The 19,047-nt window shown below is 39.6% G+C and overlaps 1 protein-coding gene across 5 annotated transcripts in view; it reads left to right on the top strand.

The window, feature by feature from the left end:
- Nucleotides 1-19,047, top strand: part of PTPRD (protein tyrosine phosphatase receptor type D) — a 495,679-nt gene that overhangs the window by 188,521 nt on the left and 288,111 nt on the right. For all 5 annotated transcript variants that reach the window (XM_074994889.1, XM_074994887.1, XM_074994886.1 and 2 more), the window contains exons 3-4: nucleotides 4,473-4,618; nucleotides 11,239-11,380. In XM_074994889.1, coding sequence (XP_074850990.1) covers nucleotides 4,473-4,618; nucleotides 11,239-11,380 — 288 coding nt within the window. The remainder of the gene's footprint in view (nucleotides 1-4,472; nucleotides 4,619-11,238; nucleotides 11,381-19,047) is intronic.

The following is a 19,047-nucleotide window of genomic DNA, read 5'->3' as shown; positions in this document are numbered from 1 at the left end:
TTAAATGTTATTACATACAGTTTGTGTCTTTGGGGGAAAAAAACCCACTGAAATGGCTCTAATGGGCTGTGTCTACACTAGTGCCCAACTTCAAATGGAGCATGGTAAGTAGGGTTTTGTGGTGCATATGCAGCACTTCATTAAGCTAATTCTCCCCCGCGGCAACTTCGAAGCGGCAAACTTTGAAGTGCCAGTTTGTGTGTAGCCTTGGCTAACCCGCTGGTACTTTGAAGTGTTGGAGCTACATGCAAGTTGGCACTTCAAAGTTTGCCACTTCAAAGTTGCTGCAGAGGAGAATTAGCTTAATGAAGCCTATGCGCCGCAGCAATTCATTAATAATCTCCCAAAACCCTACTTACCATTCTCCCTTCGAAGTTGGGAGCTAGTGTAGACACAGCCAGGGAGTAAATTATACTTTTGTTACTTTGTTATTAGGAGTTTTAAATCAGTCAGCTAATTGGTAGAGGGCAAGGAAAAAGGTATATGTGGATTCACACAGTTTTATCTTAAAGTATTTCTCAAGTAGTCCAAACCCACAGTTATTTAATTCAAAGAACTCACCCACCCAGCATTTCTCTTTCATGTGTTTTGCAGGTGTTTTGTTGAATTAACGCTAGCAGAAAGAGTAAAAGGTGCATGGTAATATTTCAATTTTAACTTGGTACCATAAAATCACAGCTTCTATAATGAAATTTGAGCGTTCAGGTCCATTTGTGTCTTTTTGGCTACGTCTACACGTGCACGCTACATCGAAATAGCTAATTTCGAAGTAGCGACATCGAAATAGGCTATTTCGATGAATAACGTCTACACGTCCTCCAGGGCTGGCAACGTCGATGTTCAACTTCGACGTTGCTCAGCCCAACATCGAAATAGGCGCAGCAAGGGAACGTCTACACGCCAAAGTAGCACACATCGAAATAAGGGAGCCAGGCACAGCTGCAGACAGGGTCACGGGGCGGACTCAACAGCAAGTCGCTCCCTTAAAGGGCCCCTCCCAGACACACTTTCATTAAACAGTGCAAGATACACAGAGCCAACAACTAGTTGCAGACCCTCTATATGCAGCACGGACCCCCAGCTGCAGCAGCAGCAGCCAGAAGCCCTGGGCTAAGGGCTGCTGCACACGGTGACCACAGAGCCCCGCAAGGGCTGGAGAGAGAGTATCTCTCAACCCCCCAGCTGATGGCCGCCATGGAGGACCCCGCTATTTCGATGTTGCGGGACGCGGATTGTCTACACGTCCCTACTTCGATGTTGAACGTCGAAGTAGGGCGCTATTCCCATCCCCTCATGGGGTTAGCGACTTCGACGTCTCGCCGCCTAACGTCGATTTCAACTTCGAAATAGCGCCCAACACGTGTAGCCGCGACGGGCACTATTTCGAAGTTACTGCCGCTACTTCGAAGTAGCGTGCACGTGTAGACGCAGCCTTTATGTATCAGAGTAGTAAGTTAATATGTACCTGAAAAAGGGTTAAAACCTAGTAGATGCTTTCTGTCTGACTGAATTGTTCTCTCTTTAGAGAACCAGGTCTACAGTTTTTGTCTCAAGTGCAGGATGTTCATATTTCTTTCTTGTTATTTCTTTAGCTTTTCATGCCCTAGGTTTTGTTTTGAGACAGGCTTTTTACTAAAGTTGTTGGATTCTTTATGGACAGTGCTACATGCTCTTTACCTTGTTAGTTCTAGAATCACTAACACTTGTTTTTCAAGCATTTAGAACTTCCGTGGACAGAATTCATTCAGTGAACAGGTCAGGGTTCCCAAAGAATCCAGAAGACCTGCTTGCTTATATATAGGCTAATTATGTCTACTAAGCTCTGTCATCAGTTTCCATCAGTAGAGCTAACACTCTATAAGGTTACATGTACATGGAGCTGTGCTGCTGGCAGCATGATGCAAAGGAGGGCTCTTGAAAATGCAAATAGCTGCTCATTTGCATAGTCATGTGGCTCAGTTGCATACTCTCACGGGATTGCCCTGCCAGAAGAGGCTGCTGTCATCAGAAAACGCACTGTGGTTAGGTGTAGTTACTTTGGCAAAAAAAACCCTTCATTGGCAGCCATTTCTCCCTGGAAAAAATCAGGTATAAGGGCTTGCCAACAAAGGGGGTTTTTGCTGGCAGAACCACATCTACACAGCACATTTTCTGAATACAGCAGCCTCTGCCAGCAGGGCTATCCTGTGTGAGTATGCAAATTAGCCAGGTGACTATGCAAATGAGCAGCCATTTTCATTTTTAAGAGACCTCCTTTTCATCGCACTGCCAGCAGCATGGCTCCATGTAGGTGTAGCCTAGCTGTAAAGTGGTTGCACTCTATATAAAACCAACTGCTTTGATTGTGAATCCCAAGGCTTTTTTTAGGAAAAGAAGCAAAAACTTGATAGAAGCGTAAAGTAATTGTGAAACATTATCAGATCAAGTCATCTTAAATTGTAATTGATACTATCACAATGAATATTTTCCTGCTGCATCTATTTAAAATGTGGCAATTTTCAGAGCAGCATTTTGTATTTTTTCATTGTTGGCAAACATCTTTTCACAATTTGCTTGTAATACTATAATAGTAGCATAAAATACATGGTACATCTTTGTGTACTCAGGATATCTGTCATTATTTTATACTAAATATGCCTAGTTAGGACAATACATTAAGTTTATTTATGCTGTCAGCCACCTATTGTTCCCCCTTTTTATTCATTTCACATCATTTTTCACAGATTTTAACATATTTTTCTACTGCAGTTACTGATACTGGTTTACAATCTCATACATTTCTATATTGTTGAAAATTACTAGACAAGAAGCACTTCCTCTGGAAAGGCCAGTTCAGCAGAGCGTGAAGTTAGAAGTTATAGGTCAGAAGCAATACATTTAAAAAAATAGCATAGAGGAGGAGCCATACCAGGGAGGCCTCACAAAAAAGAAAAGGGGAGAGAACCAAAGAGAATAACCACGAGAGGAGCTAGACAGTGAAAGAAAAGAGAGAAAGGAAAACTGGAAAGAAATAGAAAGGGTCTGCAGAGGTGTACAGGACTAGAGTTAGAAGCACTTTGCTGAGTAAATCCATGCTGCACATTTCAAAACCGCTTTCCACTCCGTTTCAAGATAAATATAGTAATCTCCATATACTAACTTTAAATTAACCAATTCAAAATAAAGGAAATTGGTACAGTGGAAATCCTGGGTGTATTCAGGTCATAGACCATGAACACTAAATTTAAGTTAGCTTCCCCAGACATAACAGCCTCCTGAAGGCTCACTAGTTGTACTTTAGCTGATCTTGTATTCAAGGACTCTGCACACATCTGTGTGTGCTGGTCAGACTTCACACGTCGAGGTCATATTGACCTTGGTAACACTGAGGGTTTTGATTAACCAGAATTCTCATCAGCAAGGTTTGAGTACATTAATACATTGTTTTCTTCTTGGAGAGAAGTTGGGGGAATGAAGAATTAATTGAAAATTCATCCTTTCCTTTCCTTTCTCCCACTGACTCTTCTTTCTCGTCCTCCTCTCTGTGCAAATGCAATATCATCTTTCCCATGTTCCTTCAAAAAATTATGAAATAGTTTGGAAGAGAGGCCAGGATTTATAAGTCAGTGGCTATGTCTACACTAGCCCCAAACTTCGAAATGGCCACGCAAATGGCCATTTCGAAGTTTACTAATGAAGCGCTGAAATGCATATTCAGCGCTTCATTAGCATGCGGGCGGCTGCAGCACTTCGAAATTGACGCGCTTCGCTGCCACGCGGCTCGTCCCAACAGGGCTTCTTTTCGAAAGGACCCCGCCTACTTCGAAGTCCCCTTATTCCCATGAGCTGATGGGAATGCTAATGAATGCTAATATGCAATATGCATTTCAGCGCTTCATTAGTAAACTTCGAAATGGCCATTTGCGTGGCCATTTCGAAGTTTGGGGCTAGTGTAGACACGGCCAGTGTCTTATAAACTGCGGGCATGCAAAGTTCCTCCACTGCAATTGTCCTTTCTCCTTTCTGTTCTGGATTTTTAATCTGTAGGCATTTACACCTGCCTCCTCAAACTTTTCCAAATGTTTCTGTCCTAAATGTCACTGATTTTAATGACTCAGAGATACAAAACCTGCTTTCATGACATTCATTGATAGTAACATCAAGCCATGAAACATGCTCTTATTCCATTTGATTGATGAGCTCATTTTGCAACAGAGGACAAATTAGATTTTTATTTATAATGGTGATAAAAATTAATGCATGGCCCTCTTTTTCTGATGGCATCAGGTTTCTGTGTTAATACGGTTAATACTCGTCAGTTCTTTCCATGCCCTTCTGTCCTTTGAGGTATTTTTAAAGCCTTCTGTTACAGGTGAATGCCATTCCTAAAGAAATAAAGTATTTCCTCCTTTTTTATTTTCATTTTGACAGCTTGACATGCTTTTTTGTGTCTACTTCTTAGATTTATTTTGTTACTTATTTTCTTGTTTTAGCACCGCCAAAATTTACAAGAACTCCCGTTGATCAGACAGGGGTCTCTGGAGGCGTCGCATCATTCATCTGCCAAGCTACAGGAGACCCAAGACCTAAAATTGTCTGGAATAAAAAGGGCAAGAAAGTCAGCAATCAGAGATTTGAGGTATTAGGTCCATTGTTCTGTTCCTCTGAAAAACATTCATTCTAACATCACATTTGTTTTATTTTTGTAACTTTGGGAGTGTTCTTTATTTCCAGAGACTAAATAAATAGCCATCATTGCAGGGAATAAATCTTCGCAAGCAGCCCTGGGAATCACCTACTCTACAATCTGGTTGTGCACAAGGCCATTGAAGAGAAGACAGTTTGCTGTCATCTGAGTTGCCTTTGGCCTTTTTTTTAAAGATTAGCCTTGGGAATGGTCTCAGAGGAAGTGACTTTCCTATCCTTTCTGTGCAGAAATTGAACAAAATGAGAGAGACTGTCTATTAGTGGAATGTGGGGGTATGTCTAGAGGGTAACTTTGGGAACACTGCTGTCTTCCTCTGTGGTGGGAAGAGTTGGAACTAAGATTGGATCAGTCCGTGGATTGAGGAAAGGCACGTTTCAGATGCCTGTTCAGAGAAGTTGACACCAAAACTGGAATGGATCATGTGTAACTTCAGCTGCATCCTATTAGCTTCTTAGTATTAAAATAGGATTTTGCTTTTATAAACTAATCACAAGTAAAGTAGTATGATAAATTATCACACAATTATGATACACTATATGAGTACACACTATATGAGTGAGTGATATAGATTTGCATGCCAAACTTAATAGGGAAATGTAAATCTGTGCCTCTGATTATGAAGAATAAAACCAAAATGCATTGGGGTAATTTTTCACAGCACTCACCATGACACTTGTTTTTAAATGCTGTTTGAGTGGATAACTTATATAAGACTTTTGTAATTTGGTCCTGCTACAGTTTTTGTTGTGTGGGTGAATTGTTGTAAACACATTTAAAAGCCACCAGCTTTTTGGTATCGTACAAGATCTAGCCACCTTTCATTTGCTAATATGTTTGTGTGCAAATGTATTTAATTCAGTAAAAAAAAAAAAAAAAAGCAAGAAAAAAAAGAAAAAAGGTGTCAAAGGGTTTTTATGATGTGCATTCTCCACACAGTGGAAGTGGCCGTTTTCAGCTTTCAATGCATATGCGCCATTCTTTTTTTTTTATGTAATTGGAGTTCCACAGTGGAAAATAGACACTTTATAATAAAGCATGCACAATTACTGGGCAAATAACAAGCACTTGGAATTGTACCAACAGGGAACAAGAACACTTCTTGTATTATGTTTTGTTTGTGTCAGATGCCACTTTATGTTTATTTTTTGTATTTGTTTTATAGGAGTATAGGTGAAAAATAAACATAGTTTACTTCCATAAAATATTTGAAAAGAATCAGTGGGGTCAACAGATACTCCAGCCCCAGGGCAAAAGTGGGAGGGGGTCCTGGCTTTACACGCTAGAATGAGTGGGACCAACAGTGGATGGGGAGGGGCCAAGGGCAGTGAGCCATTAGCTCTGCTCAGACCATGACACTGCCCCTCCCTACCTCCCCCACCCCCCAAGCACCACAGAGCAGCACTGCCATGGCACTTCAAAGAGGTCCAGAGCTCCAGGTGCTGCTGCCGCCAAAGCATCAGGGGTGACAGATGGATCTCCAAATCTCTTTGAATTCCGGACCCTGGGACAACGGCTCCCTTCCTTTTGCCTGCCCCCCATCCACAGTCGGGTCTGAACAAAATTATAAATGTGGTGTAAAAATGTATTTTCAAAACATCCTTAAGTGGCATGTGGAACAAGAGTGCATCTACAAATAGTATAGGACATGTTTCTAAGCACTGTAAATCATTTAACAGGTAATTTTCATTATAAAGTGCTGAAAACTAGTTAATTAAAACAGAAAGGGCTTTAATGAGCTTTCCTCCTTCACCAAAAAAAAAAATACCTCTCTTAACTCATAGGCTGTGTCTACACTACTTGAAAGAGGTACGCAAATGAGGCAAATCAAAATGCAAATGAGGTACAAATTTGCATACCCAGCACCTCATTTGCATATTCCTATTTTGAAATAGCTTCTTTCAAAAGAAGAAAACCAGTGTAGACACTGCTGTTTCTAAAGTAAACTCCATGTTTGAAAGAATCCATCTTCCCTTTTTTCATGGGAAGAAGGATTCTTTCAAAGATGGGGTTTACTTTCGAAAGAGCAGTCTCTACACTGATTTCCTTCTGTCAAAAGAAGCTATTTCGAAATAAGAATATCCAAAGGAGGCATCAGACATGTAAATTTATACCTCATTTGCATTTCGATTTACCTCATTTGCATACCTCTTTTGAAAGAGGAATGTAAGTGTTGTCTCAGCCATACTGTAGTACAAATGGTTATTGGCACAACTGCAGAACTTAAATTTAGAAAAGGCACATGGAGGCACATGGAGACACATGAACATTTCAGACCTTGCACTTCAGCAGTAACTGCCAGGGTCTCAAATAGCTATTCTTTTTTCCCCTGTATTTGCTAAAATAAATGCTTATATATCTTTCTGAATTCCATTAATTAGTACTATGGAGATTTCACCCACCTACCTCTTATTATAAAAGTGTTCTTGTTCCCTGTCTGAACAATTCCAAATATATGGTATTACCCAATAATTAATAGGAACAGTTCATCTTTTCAGAAATTTCAGACGTAGGGAGGACGTTTCATAAAGTAAATATATATAAAATGAATTAACATTGCATGGTGTTTTTCCTGCTTCAAATCCATTCAAACAGTACACATTAGAAAGTGCAGTTTGAAAATTACTAGGTGAGAATCCTGGTTGGGAAAATTTGCAAAAGAAATGGAGCAGGGGAAGCGGAACCAAAGGAAAAATATTGTGGAGAGATGTAGATCTAGTACGTATAGGAGCACAACCACCACTTTAGCTAAGCATTTAAGATTCAGCAGAAAGATTTGAATTCAGCATAGGAAAGAAGAGGTCACAACCTTATTCATGTGGTTTGTCCCCAAAATTAGTTTTATGACTCAACCCCTGAACTCCACAAGGTTTCCCCAGTTTGGCTAGCTGCAACTTTTCCACTGACCAATCAGCATGTAGGATTACCAAGCATTCTTAGAGTGCCTCTGTTCCCTAAGAGTTCAGTTGAAAGCCTCTCAGACTGCTGGGTAATTCTGGTAAGCTTATTACTAGGCAAATAAGAGACTCTTACCTGCTGATGGAAAACAAATATGTACAGATAATATTTACTTTCTATGAAAAACAACAAAATGTAAACCATCTGCAGATAAACTGGGGATTACAAAAAAAGCATGCAACAAACAACAATTTGAAATGACATATAAAAATAAATGTTCACCTTTAGAGGTCACTTATGGTTTGGAAGATATCTTGTTTGCAGTTAGAGTGCCAGAACTATCGAATTTCTCCTCACACTTCTTTCATTCACATCTGGAGGTAACATATTTCACCTCCTAAATAGGCTTGGCAGAATTTGATTTTTATTTTTATTTGTAATTCTTATGGATAATCTTTATTTATTTTAAATCATTATTTACTGATTTTCACAATTGTACAAAATTATGGGCTTTAAACATTTTAAATCACTTATCAATTTAAATTTTCACATTTGTGGTAAATTGGGCGAGGGTCATATAACTGGGAAGCATCTAGATATTGAGATTAAAAAGTTAGTTTTAGAACAGTTAAATACAATTGTTAACATCAGATATCAAAATAATATAGCCCCTCGACTCAGGGACTCCAAGGAGAAAGGCAGGATGCAAGAAAGAAGCATGATGAGGGATCAATTTAGGTCTGCCTGTTCTGTGACCTGACCCAAGGACCCTCTGGCAGCAGCCTCTCACTGCCCTCTTTCACTTCCATTGCCTCTCAGTGTTCCCTGGGCCACTTCCTATAACCCTTGTATTTTCTCTGCCCTTGTATCTAGGCCCAGAACCTGGCAGATATCAGGATGGATCTTCTCTGGCTATCCTGAGCCTTCCCAGCACCACTCTGTCCACAGTGCTTCAGGTTCCCTCCACCCTGGCATCCAGTTCCTTCTCCATTGCTGGTCAGGGCAAGAGTGAGATACTTTCAGCTCTGCATCCTTTTATAGAGCCAATCTGGCCTTGATTGGCTGACTGCTCCTTCCCAAATTGTCCAATTGTTTGTTTAGGCTTCTGCTGGCCTGCTTTTAACTCCCCGCTGCTGGAGCTGGCTACAGCACCACTCCAGATACTAACTAGGTTGATGGCCAGTCCTACCAAAAGGAGCTCCTAACTAGCTGCTGCACTGGATCTGACTCCTCTTTGACTCCTGATTTCTGGCCCCTGCTCTGAACAGTGGTTTAGTTTTTGCACTGTGATTCTGTCTCTCTTCCCTTTCTTGGTTTCTAGATACTGATTTTAACTCTTGACTACAATGTCTGACCACCATACACCACCCACTAGGTCAGGCTGCCCATGTCTCATATCTAACATTCTCCTTCTTTCCCCTTCTTAATCAAATAGCTGTACCAAAATGCTTCTCAGAATTGTGGAGCCTCCTTTCCCTTAATAGCAGCCCACACATCATGTACACTAGCTGTCCTGTTTGAGTTGGCATCAGAAGGAGATCTTTGTGCCCATCACATGTGTTGGTCGTGGTTGCTTTTTTGAAGTAAAAGAGAGAGTAGGATGTGAGTACGTGAGCTGTGGCATTTATCTCTTTCCAAGAGAGCACGTAGTAGTTTGCTGTCCCACAGAATCCTAGTCTCAGAAAAGCCTGAGGATGTGCGTGGTGAGATAACAGCCATACAAACTTAGTCTAAAATCATGGAGGCTGGTGATTAGTGTTGCAGTCAGTAGGACCATGCCTGATTCAACAACATCCTGCCCTGTGCTCTGTGCAAGGCCTACCATGGGAGAAGCAGCACTGGTGTCATGCCTGCAAACAAAACCCTTTTATTATCCTTTACCCAGAGAAGAACACCCTTGAATTTTCATAAGGGGCCTTGCTATTAATCTGCTATGCTTTTATTTTAATTCCCAAATGAGGCAAAGGTAAATCTTGATATTCCCTACATGTGGCTTGAGCTCAGAGTCAGATTTTCAAAACCCAGCCTTAATTTGTGCAAGTACAACTTGCTTATGTATTTTGAGTACTATCATTTTACATTTAAATGTTGACTTTACATATGCAAAAACCCATCTGTGCACACAAAACAAGGATGAATGATCTTGAGCTTGCAAATTCTGTCATGGGCCCATGGTAGCAATGCTGCCCACACGTGCCAAATGTGGATGGCTCAGGTGTTCTATAGCAACCAAGGAAGAGGTGGTTGAGACTCCCCCCAGCAACTGGGCCCACCTTTATTTCCAGAGATCCCAACTGCTCAAAACATTGCAATCTCCTTTTTCTTCCATGCTCCCAAGAAAGAGCTATTGTTCTGCTCTGTCAAAGGATCTTTTTATGGCTGAAGGGGTCTGTTGCCTCTTTAGAGTCACGTGATACTCAACAAGGGCCGTAACAACCTCCTTAGCCAAACAAGAATCTGCTGTGGAACTATAAATTCACTAGGCCATGACCTGGCACTTATTTACTTTCACTGCTTGATGCAGTATTCAAAAAAAAAGATTTCTTAGTGACTTAGTCTTAGAGAGTGCAATGCTCTGTAATTCCTGTGAGCCATTCATGCCTACCTGTAAAGGCGTTAACCTCATGGCTTGTATATATTAGGGTACATATGCAGAAAAGTTAATTTTATTTTTCTGACAAGACATCAGAGTGTTTTGAGGAGATCCATGACTATGGCATACCTGCCAATTAGCTAGCATCAGGGCTGATGATAGTTCTGAACTCTTGTTCCTAGTTATTGAAAATGAGCTACTTTTTGAGTTAGTTGCTAGGGCAGGTGCATCTGGTGCCTGTGGTGAGTGGGCTGCTGCAGAGAGTAGCAACATCCTGACAAGATGATTGATTCATCTCCTTGAGTAAGAGGAGGGAAGAGGCAGCAGTCCTATTAGTTCCAGACTACAGATGTTTTCAAGTGGGAAAATGAAATTTTCTTATGCAAGTGATGTAAAAATAACAATCTGCTACCCCCAACTATACATTTTCATTTTGTCTCTAAACTGGACACACTTTATTTGAATGATATTGTCAGTTAATATTACTTATACCTCATGGACCAAATTCACAGGTAGAGAAAACATATGCATCCCCTTCATAAGTGTCTGGGGCACGTTCAAGTATGGTGTAAACAAAGAGTGAATTTAATGTTGTCTTAAGTGGCAAAGAGGTTTAAATCTTCCCTATTTGGATTTGATTTGCATGTACAATAAATTCAGCTTTCATGCTAAGCAGAGAAGAAATGGAGTGCAGTAGGAAAAGCAAATAGCAGTAGAGTGTTACTGGGGCATAAGAAAGTGTGAAAGGCCTATATTAAGGATGTGCTTTGTTATAGCTTCCTGTTAATTGCTTTTCTTTTTGTGCTAACTCCTTCCATGTAAATTAAAGACATGTAGATCCACTGAATATCAGCGTAGTACCACTTCAACATCCTTACACCCATTTTTATGACCAGTGTAAACTACAGTTTAAGTCACTGTTGAATTTTCCTGTATTCATATATCTGAAAAATGAAACTGACTTCAGTGTTCTGAGTATTGATATTCATTGTGCATACACAGAGTTAGCTGAGAGGTAGGCATTTGTAACAACACCTGTGACAGCTGTTGTTTCCTTCAATAGGTAATAGAATTTGATGATGGATCTGGATCAGTTCTCAGAATACAGCCTCTGCGGACCCCACGAGATGAAGCTATTTACGAATGTGTTGCTTCCAACAGTGTTGGAGAAATAAGTGTGTCCACTAGACTCACTGTTTTACGTGGTAAGTCCTTGTCAGACAAAAATTTATTTTCTTTGACAGTGTCAAAACTATTACACCATTGCAATCTTATTCCTACAACTAATGAAAGAAAGAGTGTTAAAGTTTCCTTTTTTGGATGATACTGTTATATTATGAGTGCTAAAAAATGGGAACTTCCTTCTCTGAAGTTTGGATTTGGTTTTCTTCTGGATGTTTGACTGTCTAATGGCTCTGTCCTACTAAGCAGGGATAGAGAGGGCAAGAAAACTCAAGTTCAAAGAAAGCAAGAGAAGAAAGGAAAATGGGAAGGCTCTGACTAGAAAGAGAAAACAATTCATCACTCTGTATCTTAAATTGTGGGTTGTTTTTTTGTGAATGCATCTGAGTTACATATTAGTGCTGTCTTAGGCAACTTTTATGTACATGTTTGGAATGTATACAGAATGCTGTCCAAGCTAATGCTGACCCTGGCAAAACTACAGAAAGAGTATTTAAATAAGGATGAACTGTAGCTAAACATTGTCTCTAGAATACTGGGCAGAAATATACTTGTCAAGTCATCATCCACATCTTTTGTTTTCTTTCTGTAGCATACATAGTTGTTGAAGCCAATGAAAGGATAATCAATTTTTTCAGCCCTCAAGTTGGAGTATAACATTTAGTGCCAAACCTGTGGCCTTGCTTACAAATGATATTCCCATTGGAGTAAATACTAGTAAACAAATGGTTGTCTGTATCTATTTTTTATTTTCTGGAGACAGAAAGGAACTTTGTTTTGATTGTGAAATGTGTCTCTTCCTTATTCTTGCCAACTCTCTGCCAGTGCAATGTCCATTCTGTATTTTGGGAGGAGGCTCTTTTCAGAGGGACACTAGCACACAATGAACCAGATCAGCCACATAAATACATGGTAGGGAGTTTGTGAGGATGTTTGTGTCTACTGGAATGAGAATCTCATATATCATTCAGCATTAATAAAACAACCCTTGGAGCACTCTATACCATTTGCTCCATCATTTTATAACGTTTGGGTAGATATGAGGGTTGCTTTTCTTTACCTTATTTTTTTCCTTTGGAAACTGGGTTTCTGGGGCAAGAAGGTCTAACTTGTTCGCATGTGGTTTCTTAACCATGTAAGCTATTATATTGTTTATATCAATGAAGAAAAAGGGTCACAACACTTAGTGTGTGTGATATATGTTTGTAATTTTTCATTTGAAGTACCTGATAAAATAAGAATAAATATATGGACAAACTTGTTAGAACTTAAAATGTTATCTGTCGTGTTAACATGACTGTATCTGGCATCATTTTAAATTTCCTTCCTAGACACAGTCAATAAAAATGGAAAGGTTGATCTTTTCATACATATTTTCAGCTCCCCCGTTGAAGATCCAAAACCAAATAATTATTTCTATTGTTTGAAATGACTCGGGTCACATTCTGTTAATTTTTTTAATAAATTCATAGGTTAAAAATAAAAGCCCAACACAAAATAATGTTATACAGCAATAAATGTTGTTGCCTGTGAGACCTGAAGACAAGCTCTGTGTAAACCCCAAAATTTGTCTCTTTATCCAACATACACTTGGTCTAATAAAAGACATTGCTTCATCCACCTTGTCTCTCTTATAGCAGTAAGTGCCATGTTAAAATGAAGAACTTAAAAAAACCAGGAACATTCAGATGTAGAATATATTCTCAGCCTTTATTGTAGGGTACACTATATTATCTACCTAAATATATTTACAGGCCTCCTGGGTCTTTTCACTGAAATGTGTGTGCAGATGATTTTAAACTTGCGGTTCTGAATCAACTGTTTCTTCCTGTACTAGAGAAACACTGGGACATACCCTCTCTTTATCGATGACAGTGAATACTTAATGGGTGTGAAATCAGCTCCAGAGTCAAAACTGTCTGGCTCTAAAAAATATGATCTACCTGTTCCCTACCCCCATCTGTAATGTAAGCCATTTGTTATAAAGTATATGCAGGGTTCTTTCCAACCCAGCTGGTTCAATACTCCTTAAAAATAACTGTCAGCATTCTACCCCTTATAAGCACCCTGCAGTAATAAATGAGGGTGTGCACACACATGATGGACATACATAAAAATAGGTCAGAAAACAAGGAAAAATGAATTATTTTTTTTTTAGAAATGGAAGAGAGACTTTATAGTCCCCTGCCATAATTCTTACAGCTTTTGTTGGAAGGAAAAAGGGCAGTAGCTGAGATCCTCTGGGTTCAGGGCTGGATTAAAGCAAGATCCATGTATTTAAGCCCTGAGCTGGAAGGAGGCCTGAGAACACATTGATCCAAGTGGTGTGGAATGATGTGATAATGCCAGAGACAGTTGCCAACAGGAGAGCGTGAGGTAGCTTTGGCAGGTTTAGAAGCACTTGGATTTGTTGTAGTTCATCATTTCTTTTATCGGGTCTAGTGCTTCAGGTATTAGCTTCAGACAATGTAGATTCAGTTATCCGTTGTGGCCTTGTGCAAGTCACTTATTCTCTATATGCCTCACTTCCCCACCTGTAATATGTCCACAATAGTATTCTGTACTTCAAAGGGGTGGTGTGAAGCAAGTGTATTCATAGCTGTGAAGTCCTCAGATACTGTGGCAACAAGGTAGATGGGATCCAGGGCCCTGTTCAGTTTGATTCACCAGAAAGCCCCCATTGTAGCTCTGCATTGTGCAGGCAGTGCACATCTCTCTTGCAGGCTCCTCAAATCTACCTCCCTGTGCTCTCTGAGAACCAGAACATTTGTGCTGCTTCTCAGACCATCCATGCTCTTGTAGTAGGACATCAGGATGTGACTCAGATTTAACAAGATTTAACAAGCTTTGCTGCCCTTTTGCCCTGAGGGATGATGAGACAGAAGGCGGTTCCATGTAGGAAAAGGCCTGTCATGTTATTTTTTTAAATCAGTTAGAGGTATGGTCAGCTTAACTGCTTACAAAAGTTTGGTTTGTCTCCAGTGCAGCAATTTATACACCTCCACCTTGCACTCTGCCTAATCTTGTTTCTTTGGATATTTTCTTGGCGGCTATCCCACAGTACCTCAGCAGGACTTGCCTGCACCAAAAACTATCATGTTCTGTTTAGATATTTCAACTGTGTTCACAACTGTGATATCTGGTCAGTAAGTGCTATGAGTAGCAGGCAGCTCCTCTAGTTTCTGAAATGTGATGCTTTACAGAATGGAAGGGTTGAGTGGCAGAAAAGAGATAATTGCTGGGATAATCACTCTGAAGCATTATGGGAAAAGAAGGCCAAGGCAAAGGTTTTTTCCTTCTTCACTAAGACTGAAATTCTAGTCACTAACACAGTAGAGTCACTGATAGTGTTTATGCACCAGCAGTGATTTTCATTAATACGGCCTACCCTTTGCTGATGAAGCCATGCCAAGACTATAAGACTGTCAACCAATGCTACAGGTTGAACCTTCTAATCCTCCACCCTCGGGACCTGACCAGTGCCTAATGAGAGATTTTGCCAGACTACAGAAGGTCATATTGTCTAGCAGCATTATCCACACTACCACTTCTTACTGGGCTCTTAGAAGACATTTAGGGGTAAATTATAGCTAAATAACAGCACAAAATTCTGGCAGCCAGGACTGGTGGTTGGAAGTAAACTTTATGGGACCATGGGAAACTTGGCCACATCCATGATAAGTGGTCATCCAGCTGCCTAAAATCATACTGGATTATAGAGTTTGCTGGGCAAGAGATTTCTGGATTAGAGAGATTTAACGTGTAATTTATGTCACCGCCATTGTGTTACAATGGCATTTGAGTTCATCTTTGTACGAATGAAGTGTCCTTAAGCAAAGTGACATAGACACGATAGATATAACTAGCCTAACTGCTGTGTGCGCTGTTCTCTGTAATGTCTGTGAATTAAAAACAAAACACTACAGAGATACATGGAAAGCCAGGCTGGCGTCTGGTGGATTCCCATCTTGCTACAAGCCCTGTGATTACCATTGGTGATCATTCTGAGAAAATATGCATAATAATGGATTCTCTGTACCAGTATTTCTGCTCACACTGTCAATGGGGGGGATCATTGAGGTATACAATAAAAAAAATTAATTATTTGTTTAACAGTGTTTCCCTGGCCATTGGTAACTGTAATTAAATACCTTTTGTTTTTATTAGAATTGAACAAATTCAGAGCATTTTTCCAAAGTGTGAAAAATAGGGTGATCGTTCTGAGCAAAGTACTATTATATTTCCTGCTATCAGATGGGTCAAAAGTAATGACAGTTCATTTTCATGATCTTACAGGACTGGGACCATTTTAAACTGGGTGATGTAACCAAGACAAGCTATCTAAGACAGCTTATGCATGGTCCCTGGAAGTCAGATGCACAGGGTAAAGCCTTTATTCTGGGGGAAAATACACTGTTGGATATCCAGCTGCACAGAGCTAAATGAGAACTCTGGCACTACTGTGGGTGCCCATCCTTTGGCAAGATAATGATGTACCTAGCTTTAGACAAGAAATGTATTATGTGCCAAAAGAGCCAGCCAGTTGAGGAAGTGTTTGGGTAATATTCACTGACTTTAACCATCTGTTTTGAAGACAGGGTATGTTTAGTCCATTGGGTTGGTAGCTGATCATGGACATGGTAGAAATTTATGTGAATGGGAACATAAAGTGGGAACATCTAATGCATGTGTAACCACTGACCAACGGAATCTGAAGTCTAGTTCATGAAACTGCAGTTTGAGCTAAAATCCAGCTGGCTCTCGGCTAAGGCTGTAGGAGAGACTTGCTCTTTCTCTGTGTAAGTGCCACTACAGGTGATAGTGAACCACACCCAGAAGGTGCGAGGGTTACACTTGCATATATCTAAGAAGTTTGTCTATCTCAAAAACATTTACTATTCAGATAAGTTAGAAGAGCCATAGTAAAAACTTCACACATTTTTCATGAGAATGCAACAGATTACGTATAATACCTTATGACCAAAATTAGCGTGCTCATTACAGCTCCATTTTATTAATGCCTCTTTTTGAAGATGAACACGGTGGTCCCTGCTGTGAAAATGGTACTTTACACATTATGCTTTAAAGTGGTCTCTGCTGGGGAGCCATGCTAGAAACATTAAAGAACAAAGCACAGCTGCTTGACAATTATACAAAAGGATTTTATGAGAGAGTAGACCAAAAGGAGAGGTGGCAAATATACAGACATCTTATCAGCAATTATGATACCAAGTGAAGTGCTCATTACTTGAAATGGCTTCTAAAGAAGTGCTAGGAATAAGCAGATACAAAAATATAAACTATTTTGATGTATTTTAGTTGTGTGAATATATGCATGCAGGGCAAATGAAAACATTTGCCTTCTATGCAGTATAATTTGAAACACTTAATGAATTATCACTCTGTACAAGAGGGAGGGAAAATGGAACTGTTAGCCAGATCAGGAAATGAGCAAAATTTTGAAAAACTGCACAGTCTGTTTCCTATGGCTGAGTTTTAGGTCACTGTTAAGTTCGCAGTTCTTTTATATTTTGCTATGTCTAATGCAGATCTTCATCATGGCAGTATATTTTGTCAGAAAGATTCATATTATAACTAGTGTTAATGGTTTAAGAAATTCTGCTTATGCACTTTAAATGATCAGGAACATATCAGAATATTTTCTCATGCGCTATGTAAGACATAGGCTACAGTTACACTAATGAGTTTTGCTGACAAAACCCAGCACTTTTGCCGGCAGTGTTCTGCCTCTCAGCCATGAGGCCAAGTGCTGCTGTTGACAGATTCTGTGCACAAAAAAGCTGTGTGAATGTTCTGGGGGGGCCTTTTCTTGACACACAGAACATCCAGAACAATGGGCAGCCCTGTCTGCTGTGCTTCTGGGTGTCTGTCTTATTGAGAGAGCAGCCGAGCAGTCCAGCAGTTCTGTCAACAGAGTGGAGCGCTCTTCCAATTGGCTTTTGTGTGTGGCTACACTCTGTCGACAAAAGTTTTGTCAGGAAATCTCTTCCGACAGTGATGTCTGTCAACAGGTAGCTGTAGTGTAACCAGAGCCATAGAGCCACATTTTAGTTTCAGGTACATGTCATCACCCTACTGATATCACAATTATCTATTGTAATTTTAAATCTACATTAATTCCTTCAGTTATTCATAACATAAATAGACTGGTTTGAATAACATTTTGGATCATACATTTTTTTCAAGTAATATTTTGGTAGTCAACTCCTTATATGCAATATCTGTCCAAAAATCTGCTTTACCCAACAATCGATGATTAACTTATTTACAAATATTTTTCTCAGCTGGTCTCATGTTTTACATATAAAATAATGTGGTGTTCTTTTTGCAAGGAAAACTGAAGACCACTACAGTTTTAAAATGGTTTATTACAGTTGACAAACTGCATATTGGTGATAGACACCTATCTCTATATGTAAAGTTAGCTATACTAGGAGTTACATACATGACTTCACAATGAAAGAAATATCTCAAATACATCAAATTTACTTATATCTCAAATCCTATCATTAACAATTTTGAAAGCATATTGAAAGCTTAAAAGTGTCTTACATTTTGGATGCCAAATTTAAATAATCTTTAAATTGTCTCAGTTTAGGCACAAAAAAACATTAAACCATGAAAATCTTAGCTCTGGGCTTTATTTTCTGTGATTGTTGTTCTATTCCTGTGAAGCCCCTTCAAATTAATTTCAGTCCTACAATTTATCTTAACATACTGCACTCTTCGTATGTGTCTGCTAAATGAAGATATACCTTTCTTTGCCGTTATGAACTAAGCAGCTGCTGGTCATGGTGTGCATCTTTATAATGATTTATTTTATTTTTCCATTCTTTTTAATTTTCCTCTGAATTTCTTCTTTTTCATTGAACCACATTCAGATGTTTTCTTCCATGACTCTAAAATTACCAGTTCAGTTTCACTCATGTATATCTCTGTTCGTGGTGTCTCCTTCATATTTTGAAATGGTATCAGTAGTAATAAAGTATTGCTGTCTGATGTTTACAGGAAAAGTCAATTTGAAGTGGGCAGTCATAAAAGATGAATGTTGTCTTAAAGTGTCAGCCAGTTAAACTGTTCCTCCTGATCCATTTCTATTTTATAATCAGAAACTTCTGCAGTAGATGACTGTTCATATAAGAGATAGCTGGGAGACAGGTGAACTAAAAGCATCCTCAGATGAGAATGTGAAACAATACTGTACAAAAAAAAATAGTCCTGTTTACTATTAAGGCTTTATTTACTAAAATATATTGTCCAAGAATGTACATCTGAAAGCTCTTTTCAGACAAGAGCTCAATCATTAATTTCAGCCTGAAAAAAACCGATCACAGTCCAAGTGGTCTATCCCTGCTCTTTACATCATCATCATCATCGTCATCAACCATAGACTCGGTGCCCATTGGTGTCTGATGCCTCTCGCACTATTTCCTTCCATCTTATCCTGTCTGCTGTGGAGGAGTTTGCTCTTTACATGAGGAAATTTAATGTATCAAGAACAAGGCAAACATGTTTGGCCATGTGTTTTGTGTGTTTGGCCAGGTGCTATCCAGTGCACAAGCTGGACTGAGTAACAATGAGGAGAAACATTAGAAAAAAGGAAAAGAGAAAGTTCATCTCTAGTGCCCCAGCCCTTCAAGACAGCCCACAGAGTCTCTTTCAGGATCAT

This window comes from Carettochelys insculpta, chromosome 5 (assembly GCF_033958435.1).
Source record: "Carettochelys insculpta isolate YL-2023 chromosome 5, ASM3395843v1, whole genome shotgun sequence".
NCBI classification, from domain to species: domain Eukaryota; kingdom Metazoa; phylum Chordata; order Testudines; family Carettochelyidae; genus Carettochelys; species Carettochelys insculpta.
The sequence above is the reverse complement of the archived record's forward strand: the minus strand, read 5'-3'. Positions and strand labels throughout refer to the sequence as shown.